The sequence below is a fragment of the Plasmodium gaboni genome, chromosome 14 (assembly GCF_001602025.1).
Source record: "Plasmodium gaboni strain SY75 chromosome 14, whole genome shotgun sequence".
Classification (NCBI taxonomy): domain Eukaryota; phylum Apicomplexa; class Aconoidasida; order Haemosporida; family Plasmodiidae; genus Plasmodium; species Plasmodium gaboni.
The window spans coordinates 161,437-172,557 of NC_031494.1; the positions used below are offsets into that span (position 1 = coordinate 161,437).

Genomic DNA, 11,121 nt, shown 5'->3' on the forward strand with positions numbered 1-11,121 from the left:
TCCCCTTATTTTATATTTTTTTTTATAATAAATATCTACATGTCATTAATTTTTTACTTTTCACATTTTTTATATATATTAAAAATATAATTATAAATATATGTAAATATTATATTAGATTAATATATATATTATATATGAAAAAAAGCTAGTTTTTTTTTTCTTTTTTTTTTTTTTTTAGTTCTTTGTGTCATATGATTATTTTAAAAAATCATTAGAATATAAAAAAAGAAAAATCTAAATATTTATAATAAAAAGATAAATTAATATATTTGTAATACTTTTGAAGAAGAAAATATATTATACTATATATTATATTACATATATATATGTATATATTTGGTCGATACCAAAAAAAAATATTAAGAAAAATATAATATATATATATATATATATATATATTTTTACGTGTACACATTAGAATAATATAATATATAATAAGAATATTATATTTCCATAATATACATATATAAATGATACATTTTTTGCTTTTCATTTATATCGCTTCCCTTCTTAAAACGATTGAAATGAGTTCACCTAGTGCATCAATTGTTGGTCATAGAGGGTGTGGTTCTAGCACAGCTGGGGGTATATCTCGATATCCTGAGAATTCTCTCTTCTCTTTTAAAAAAGCTTTAGACGCAAATGTTGATGGAGTGGAATTGGATGTTTGGCTTACTAATGATAATAAAGTTATTGTATTGCATGGTACTGAAGATGGATTACTTGGTCATACATTATTATGTGATGATGATTGTGAAAATAAAAACATTGAAGAATTAAATTTAGATGAGATACAAAAATATCATTTTAAAGAACCATGGATATTAAACCATGGAAAAACATTTTATCAAGATAATTACGAATTTAAGAATAATAAGAAAAAATATTCTTTCTTAACAGAACAAGAAAAATTAGAAAAAGAAAATGAATATGAAAATTTTGATAAAGCCTATATAAATTTAGAAGAACATGAAGATATAGAAAAATTAGTAAATGAAAAATTTTTAAATAATTTTTACAACCTCGATAATAATAATAATAATAATAATAGTGTGGAACCTATTAATGATACAGAATTTATTGAAAAAGAGAAAAATTTTTTTGAGGAATATAATTTAGATATAAATTTAAATACTGAAGAAGACTATATAAATTCTATAAAATGTTCACATTGTAAAGATATTTATAAAAAATATATGATGCCCAAAACTCATTATCATTTAAAAAAAAAACAATTATTATTCAAATTCATTTCCATGTTTTATCATGTACCCTTATTAGAAAATTTATTAAAACTTTATAAAAATAAATTAACTTATGATATTGAACTTAAAGGTAACAAAGAAAATCTGGGACTTTTTATATTAGATATCTTAGAAAATTATAAAGATTATAAATTTAAATTCAGTTCATTTAATTGGCTCTTACAATATAATGATATGCAAGAAAAAATACCCCAAAATGAAAATGTCAACAATTTTAATTATGAAGCATACCCATTTTATAATGTAGATAGAATTGACTTATTAAACGTTTTAAGAAACAATAAACTTAATATACCTGTAGCACTTCTTTTCTCAGATGATGAAATCTTGCCAGATATAAATTCTCTCCTATACACTATGGAATATTATAATGCTGAATGGGCACATTTTTCATTTAGATTAAAAAAAAATTCAATAGTTGTTAATAGTAATCCATCAAATATAACTATACCTATAGAAGATTTTATTGATATATTTCATAAAAATAATAAAAAAATTATGATATATTGGGGTACAGAAGATAATGACAAAGCAGATGATATCCTTTCTTACTTAAAATTAGATGCAGATTCTTTATGTCCAAATGATATTGTATTAGCCAAATATGTTTTGCAAGGTATAAAAGAAAAGAACCAAGAATAAAACATATAAATATATATATATATATATATATATATATATATATATATACATATTTATGATTTTTGATGAATATATCCGAAATAATTGTGGTTATTAATTTTTTTAATTTTATTTTTAAAGTTTTATTTTTTCATCTCTATATATTTGTACCTTGTAATGATTTTAAAGAAATAAAAAAATTAGAGAATAATTAATAAAACTTTTTTAAGCTTTCAAGTATGAAAAAATTTTAATTACTATTTTAACATACAATTGAAAGGCAAAATATGATTATTATAAAATATTATAATACTGTATATTTTAGCCTTGTATATTTTTTTTTATAAAGCAATAAATAAATTGTTTAAAGGTTTCTTATAAATATTTTAAATACATTATATTTTAATAAAAGAGAAAAGGAAAAGGTTCTTATGTGAATGTTCAACATTGTAGAGGATAAAATTTACATATTAATATATATATATATATATATATATTATATTTTATATCTATATTTAATTATTAGTGACAAAAAAAAAAAAAATTCTCTTCATATTATTTGAAATAATATTTTTTATTTTTTTCACTAAATGTTATATAAAATATTATATATATTATATGTGTAACGTAATATTTTTAATATATATATTTTTTCTTTTTATATGGGGATTTTATATTTTGTATGAACCCATCACACAACTTTAAAATATTTTATAATAAATAAATACACACACTGTTTTAAAATAATGTATAATTATATATATATATATATATATTTTTAATTCCATACATTTTCATCGACTTTAATAGAATATTTTTTTATACGATCAAAGTATAATATATTACATATATATATATATATATATATATTTATTTATTTGTTAGGTCAAATTTTCTTTCAATTATACAAAATAGGATAAATTTTTTTTTTTTTTTTTTTTTTTTGTGTTTCTACCATCAGCTCAATAATGTGACATTTATTTTATTTAAAATTTTTATTGTAATGAACTAAATGAAATTAACATATTATTACTATGCATTTTGCATAATAAAATTGATTGCTTCATTAAGGTTGGATAGTTATAAAAACAAAAATGTTTTCTTTTTGAAGCCTTTTTTTAAAAATGTGACAGATATAAAAAAAGAAAGAAAGAAAAATTTTGTAAACCCCTTTTTTTACGATGGAAGAAAAAATAAAATATCAATTAAATATTGGAATAATGAATTTTATAATATAAAATATGATAATAATAATAATAATAATAATAGTTATAATTATTATTATGATAAAAATAAGTATGATGACAAAAGGAAGAATTCAAGAAAAAATATGCTTTACATGAACAGTTCAGAAAAAGATAATTTGTTAAATGAAAATATATTAAAAAAGAAATCGAATGAAAAAGAAATTGAACAAAGTCTTACACCATTAAATATGGATTGGGTAAAAGTAATGAATTTAATATATTCGAGTAATGATATTGATGCTACAACATTAGCATTTAATGCAGCTATGTCAGCAGTAGAAAAAAAAGGATGTTTATCATCAATGTTAGATTTAATTGGAACAATGAAAAGTAAAAATATCAAACCTGATTTAGTATCATATAAGCTAGTTTTAAGTTTATGTGATAAATATCATTTGGCAGATACAGCAGAAATATTATTTGAAGAAATGATAGAAAATGACAAAATTAATCCGAATTATGAAATATATGCTATTATGATAAGTTGTTATGCAAAAATGGGTAATGCATATAAAGCTATTGAAGTATTTGAAAAATTAAGAAATGATCCATTTATTGAAGAAATGAGATCATTGAATATATCAAGTTCTACTGATAATAAGGAGAATTCAAATGATCTACAAACATCTATAATTCAAAATGAATTAAAAGAAAATAATAATACTACAGAAAATAATAATAATAATAATATATATGATGATAAATTTAAACAAATTAGTAATCAAATAAAAAATGTCGAAAATTATTCAAGTAAAATCCAATATAGCGAATATGCTAATGTTATTTATGCATGTAATATTTCGAATTTATATGAACAAGGAATTAAATATTTTGAAGAATTATTAAAAACTGGAAAATATATGCCATCCATTTTTGTATTTGAAAATATATTTGATTTATTAAGTAAAAATGGAGATTATGAAAAATCTATAGAATATTATAATAATTTAAAAAATGATCCTAATTTTAAAAAAAATATTAATGTTAATATATTAAATAATATATTAAAATCTTTAAGTATACATAATAAAATTAATGTTGCTGAAGATATTTGGAATAATGAATTTGATGAATTATTACTTACACCAAATAATTTGTCTTATCAAATCATGTTAAAAATTTATAGTAATATAGATAATTATGAAAAAGCATTCAAATTATTTAAAGAAATGCAAATCAACAAATTATTAAATAATAAAAATATATTACCATTTTTATATACAATAGAATCTACCAAAAATTGTGGAATATATAATTATGCTATATATGTATTAAGAGTTGCTAAACTATTAAATTTTAAATCAAATGATCTACTAATGTTATATAATAATACAATGATATCATGCGTTAATTCAAAAAAATATGATGTTATTATATCCTTATATGCTGAATTAATTAATATGCAACAAAAAGATACATCTTTCCAAATCAATATTAATACACTTACTTTTGTTCTTCTAGCTTTTAAAGAATTGGATATGAAACAAGATTTTACGAATCTCAAAAATATTATAATTCAAAGAAATTATAAATTACCCCCACTATGCTCAAAAATATTTAGCGAAACGGAAAATGATTAATTCATAAGTAAAGAAAATAAAATCATTCAATGAATAAAGGAATAATATGTATATAAAAATTGTAATGAAGAAATGTATAATAAAAGAAATTACATATAACATATCTGAACAAAATGAAGAAATTTGTTAAATTTTTTTTTTTTTATTTATGATGGGATTTATCATAAAAGCAAAAATAATTCACATAAATAAATAAACATATATATATATATATATATATATATATTAATATTTATGTTGATATATTTTATTGACCTGGCACATATTTCATACTACATGGTATATGATCCATATATATTTATATATATATATATATTTTTTTTTTTTTTATTGTATATCTATATTTTTTTCTTCGTTATCTTCCTTGTTTTTTTTTTTTTCTTTTTTCCTCTCCTTACTTTCACTACGTTTTTTTAAAAATTTCATTTTTCTGTTTTGTAATTGTGCTTCATGACATTCTGATTTAAGAAAATTTAAATCCATTTTTAAATCATTTATTTCTTTTAAAAGTAATGAATTTTCATTCATCATTTTAATTTTTTCATTTCTAAAAGCTTCTGTCTCTTTATGTAGTTTATCTTTTAAAACTTCAATCATATTTTCTAGATATTCTTTTTGTCTTATATATTCAGAAAAGACATTTTTGGCATCATAATTTTGAACATCATTTACTTTATGAAATTTATTATATAAATTTAAAAAGGATGAATTAAATATTTTTTTATCATGTAAATGTAAATAACATTCTTTAATATGATCTTGTAAATTCTTAAGTATTTTTTCATAATTCATTATAGTTTTATTATAATTTAATAAATCATCATGTAAAAATTTTATTTTCATTTTATATTCATTAATTTCAATTTGTAGGTTAACTCTTTTCTTATGATTATTTTCAAAACATTTAGCCATTTCATCTATTTTTTCTCTCATTATTTTTATCTCAGATTCTTTTGGAGATAAATTAGATTCTAGATTTTTTATTTTTTGGGTCAGAACAATTTTTACCTTTTCTAATTCTTCGTTCTTTTTATTTAAATTCATAATTTCAGAATTTTTCGATTCAATTTCTTTTTCTTTTGTTGCGATATTATCTTTCAGGTTGCTTAAGTCCACTTTTAGATTATCGATATTCTGTATATATAAAAATGGATGAATATATATATATATATATATGTATGTATATATATCTGTGTTTATATATATATATATATATATATATATATATATACATATATTTTAACCTCGTGTAATCGTTTAGCAGTAATATTATTTTTAATAAATTTGTCCTTTTCCTCTTGTATATTTTCTTTCAATTCACTTTCAATATGTTCATATAATTTAAACTTTCCCATCAAATCATATTTATCTTTTTTGAGTTGTTCAATTTGATTTTCATATTTTTTTGTTATCATTAAAATTTCTTCATCTACTTCTTCTTCCATTTGTTTAATATATTGTTCTTTTTCTTTTTGTAAATTATCATATTTCATTATACAATTTTGCAGATAATCTTCTTTTTTTTGTACTTGTTCATCTTTTTCTCTTTGCAATTCCTTTAGTTGTATTTGATGTTGTTCTTTAAGTTCCAAAATTTCTGTGGTCGAATTTTTTTTATATAAATCAAATTCTTCTTGTACTTTTAAAAATTTCTCTTCAGATATTTTATTTGTTAAATAAAATTGAGAATTCAACTGATTTACAAAATAAGTATGTTTCTCTTCTAATTCATATAAAGATTCTTTGCATGTATTTTCCATTTTTTCTTTTTCTTTTACTAAACTTTTATTTATTTTGATTAAATTTTTAATTTCTAAATTTTTTTCTTTTTTTAATTTTTTCAATTCATTTTTATAAATAGATTCTTTATTTTTCATTTCTAAATCCATTTGATTTTTCAGATTGTTAATTTTTTTTTCTAGTTCTAAATATTCTTTGTTTTTTTTTTGTACATAAAAAAAATCGATTAATATTTCTTCATTATCTTTTTCTTCTTCATTTAGTGAATAATTAATTTTATTTGATAAATCGTATAGCAAAATATTATTTTCTAATAATTTCATTTGTTCTTTCGATAAATTAACATTTTTATTATTGTCATTTTTAAAAGAATCATTGTTTAAATCTGATAAGCAAAGTTCTTTTGGGCTACTTAAATGATCATCAAGTTCACCACCATTATTATTTTGAATAGTACTATTAAATATATCACAGTTGTTATTATTATTATTATTATTACAATCATCTGTATTATTCATATGAACATTTTTTTTTTTATTTTCTATTTTATTAATTCTGTCTATATCATCATAATTTAATATATCCCTTTTTGTTTTCATATTATGCTCATATATCTCATTTGTATTATTATTATCTGCATATACATTGATAGTATCATTTTGATCATGTTGGTTGTATATATGACCCTTCGAGTATATTTGTTTATTCATATCTATCTGATTATTTTTCATATTTTGTGAAAATATAAAAGCATTTTCAACCTTTTCAATCGAAAAGATATATATTGATCCATCCTTTGAACAACTAAAAAGTAATTCCATATTTATATCAAATTTTAAATTAACACAAGTTAATATATGACATGGAATTTCTAAATATATTCCAGATAAAGGTAATGTATAAAATCTTATACGTGAAAAATATCCATTGTGATATGTAGCTATAAGAAATTTATTTTTATATAACAAAATTTTATTTATTATATATTCACATTCTAATACACATTCCATTTTTGAATTACAAAATTGCTTAATAGTTTTGTCATCAGATGATATATATATATTTTTAATCTCATTTGAAGTTAAATTATTTAAGCTGTTATATTCATTATCATATTTTTTTTGTTTCTTATCCAAATTATTACATTCTCCATTAAAATTTTTTTTATTCATATCATCTAGGAATTCTAAATCAATACATAAAAATTTTTTTTCTTTTTGTAACACCTCAATCATTTTATTTCCATTATTATATAATGAATATTCAAAAAAATATCCATCTTGTCCTATAGAAAATATAGAGAAATCATTATTACTCCAAATTATATCAGAAATATAATTAACATGAGATTTTAATACATATAAAAGTTCATATGTATATGTTTTATAAATATATATAGTAGATATTTTAGAAACTGCCATAAAATTCCCACCATTTGAATATTTACAACAAGAACAATTTTTTAAAAAAAATTCTTTTTTTATTTTCAATTTATTATATAAAATATGGAAAATTCTTAATTTATCTGTAAAAGCTACCATTAATAAATGTCCTGAACAATGAATAGATAAATGTAAAGGTTCATTATTAAAAGAATTTTCTAATACTACTTCTTTTTTTCTATAATTAACAATTCTTATCATATTATCATCATAACATAATATAATTAATGGATGTTTTAAACAAACATCAAAATCGTTAATTCTGCTGGAACCAATATTATATACAACTGTTTCTAAATCGAAACTATCTTCTTCCTTTCCATTCTCATCTCCTGAAAAATTTCCATTACAACTCTTGTGAATATAACTAGAATGATTTATGTTATCAAAATTATTATTACTATTATGAATTAAATCATTCTCATCATATTCTTTATTTGAATTTTTTAAATCGTCTTTATTATTTGTATTTTTTAAATCGTCTTTATTATTTGTATTTTTTAAATCGTCTTTATTATTTGTATTTTTAAAATCGTCTTTATTATTTGTATTTTTAAAATCGTCTTTATTATTTATATTTTTTAAATCGTCTTTATTATTTATATTTTTTAAATCGTCTTTTTTATTTATATTTTTTAAATCGTCTTTATTATTTGTTTTATTTCTTAAACTTTCATAATTTACTTTCTCATTATTTACAAATAAAACTTTCCTTTTGGACACATCATATCTTTTTATATTTCCATCCTTTTCCAAAAAATATAACATTTTTTCACAAGACGAAAATAAACAATAACTATTATACAATATATTATAATTAAAACGGATATAATATTTCAATAAATAACATAAATTCACACTTAAGTCAGGAGATTTTTCATATATATAAATAAAATAATTATCAAATACGGAAAAACCTTTATTCATACTTATAACCTTTATTATTTGTTGACTACTAACATGTTTATTATATATTTTCAATTTCTCTTTTTTAACATCATAAAAAATTATATAATTATTTTTATTAATAAGTAGTAATATACCATCATTTAACCAACAACAATTTGTAAAATTATTATCAATCTTTTCAAGTTTTTTATTTTTTATGACAATATCATCTAAATTTTTATCTACATTGTGATAAAGAAATATATTTCTAACTTCATAATTAGATACAATATCATCATTATTGTTAATATTATCAATATTATAATTATCTTTATTTTTTATGGTTTCTTTTTTTGGGTCTTTTATATTTTTCTGATCATTATCAATAGAAACACATACATCAGTTTTCCCTTCATCATTTATAGGATTTATATCTATTACATTTTTTAAGACACTTATAGATAATAAAGCAATGTAAGAAGAATTGTGTGGATTTATATATATTCCACATATATTACTAAAAAGAGAAAAGGGGAAAATTTTGCTGAACATTAATTTTTCTTTTAACCAATCATAACATAAAAATAAACTCTTAGTATTTCCATTAGTTATACAATAAATATATTTATTCTTAGAAGAAAAACATATATTCATTATTCTACTTGAATTGTCAGATATTTCTAATGTTAATCTTTTTATTAATTTATGAGTACTATTAGAAAAAATAGAAATATAGGGTTTGTTTACAGATTTTTCTCCTAATGCTAGTAGTTTTTTATCACTACTAATACCTAAACATATTATACCATAACTATTTTCATGACTTAATAAAAAAGTTTGTTTTTTTTCTATAATAGAATGTAAAACTCCATTTGTACCTACACAGTAAAAAATTAAATTATCATCTAATAAATAAAAGGGATTATATATATTTTTATTTATCCCATAAGCATATATAGCCTTGGTCAGGTATCTCTCTTCTTCTTTTTTTTCAAAAGTATACATTATATAATAATAAGAAGAATAATTACATATATATTTTATTCCTATAATTTGTTAATGAAAAGTATGAACAAAAGGAGCGAACAGTAATATGGAATAAATAAATAAATAAAAATATATATATATATATATATTTATTTATTTATTTAACTTTATATTGTATTTAAATAATCCTTATTCTCCTTTAATTTAGAAGAGAATAACTTTTTCTCATGTCCTATTTTTTTTTTTTTTTTTTTTTTTTTTTCAAGAGTTAATTTTTATGTTTATACACATTTTGTCTACCTTAATATATTTTATAAAAATATAATAAATGTTTTTTATATATACCATTAATAAGAGATAAAATAAAATGAAAATAATAATATCTTATAAGATATATATATATATATATATATATATATATATATATATATGTTTAAAGATATAGGAATTATAAAATTATTATTGATAGAATTTAATTTATTATTATTATATTTTATAAAGTCCATTTTATATATTCAAAGGAATTATCAATTTTGCTATATTTATATACATAGTGGGACATAAGAACTCACACACATTTTCACTTACATATATATATATATATATATATATATTTTCATTTTAGAAGAACTTTATAAAAAAATTATTTATTTTATATAATATTAGATTTATAATTATAAGATAAATAAATGACACATTTCTATTAACCCTTAAGCATTATAAAGAAAAATTTCTCCTTATCTCTTTTGATTAACAAATTATTATTATTAAGGTTATAATTTTATACAAATATATATATATATATATATATATATACATAGTCATATAAGGTCATATATTATTATTATCATCATATTCCCATTTGTTTCATATAATAAATTTAAATATATATTATTATTTTTTATAAATACAATTTTAAATTATTATATAACATATTCGTCAAATAAAAAAGAGAAATATATAATATTAAAAATACAATTTTAAATTATTATATAACATATTCGTCAAATAAAAAAGAGAAATATATAATATTAAAAATACAATATTTATTAAATTTTTTTTTTTTTTTATCTCTTACCATCTAAAAAATTATAAGTATATATATATATATTACATTGGTGACAAAAATAAAATAATAAATATAATAAAATAAAACACTTATACGTATATAAAAAAAAAAAATAATAAATATACTTGTTTTATTATATACATTTATAAATTATTTATTTATTTTTTTTTTTTTCTTATATATTTATTTTTCTAAATATGTCGCATTTATAAAGGTAGCTTATTTATTAATTTATATGCTTTCCCCTTCATAATAATTATATTTCGTACTTTTATTCTT

General features: G+C 18.4%; 3 protein-coding genes across 3 annotated transcripts; 2 read left to right on the top strand and 1 right to left on the bottom strand.

The window, feature by feature from the left end:
• Positions 1-473: 473 nt before the first annotated feature.
• On the top strand, positions 474-1,910 carry PGSY75_1406300 (glycerophosphodiester phosphodiesterase; the record flags this gene model as incomplete). The annotated part of the gene is made up of 1 exon (XM_018787769.1): positions 474-1,910. One exon carries the CDS (start codon positions 474-476, stop codon positions 1,908-1,910), a length of 1,437 nt encoding a protein of 478 aa, XP_018639141.1.
• A 991-nt stretch (positions 1,911-2,901) lies between these two features.
• On the top strand, positions 2,902-4,716 carry PGSY75_1406400 (PPR repeat protein; the record flags this gene model as incomplete). Its single annotated transcript, XM_018787770.1, has 1 exon — positions 2,902-4,716. The coding sequence occupies one exon, from the start codon at positions 2,902-2,904 to the stop codon at positions 4,714-4,716; it is 1,815 nt and encodes a 604-aa protein (XP_018639142.1).
• Positions 4,717-5,043: 327 nt separating this feature from the next.
• Positions 5,044-9,791, bottom strand: PGSY75_1406500 (hypothetical protein; the record flags this gene model as incomplete). Its single annotated transcript, XM_018787771.1, has 2 exons — positions 5,044-5,850; positions 5,961-9,791. 2 exons carry the CDS (start codon positions 9,789-9,791, stop codon positions 5,044-5,046), a joined length of 4,638 nt encoding a protein of 1,545 aa, XP_018639143.1.
• Between the last annotated feature and the right edge of the window lie 1,330 nt (positions 9,792-11,121).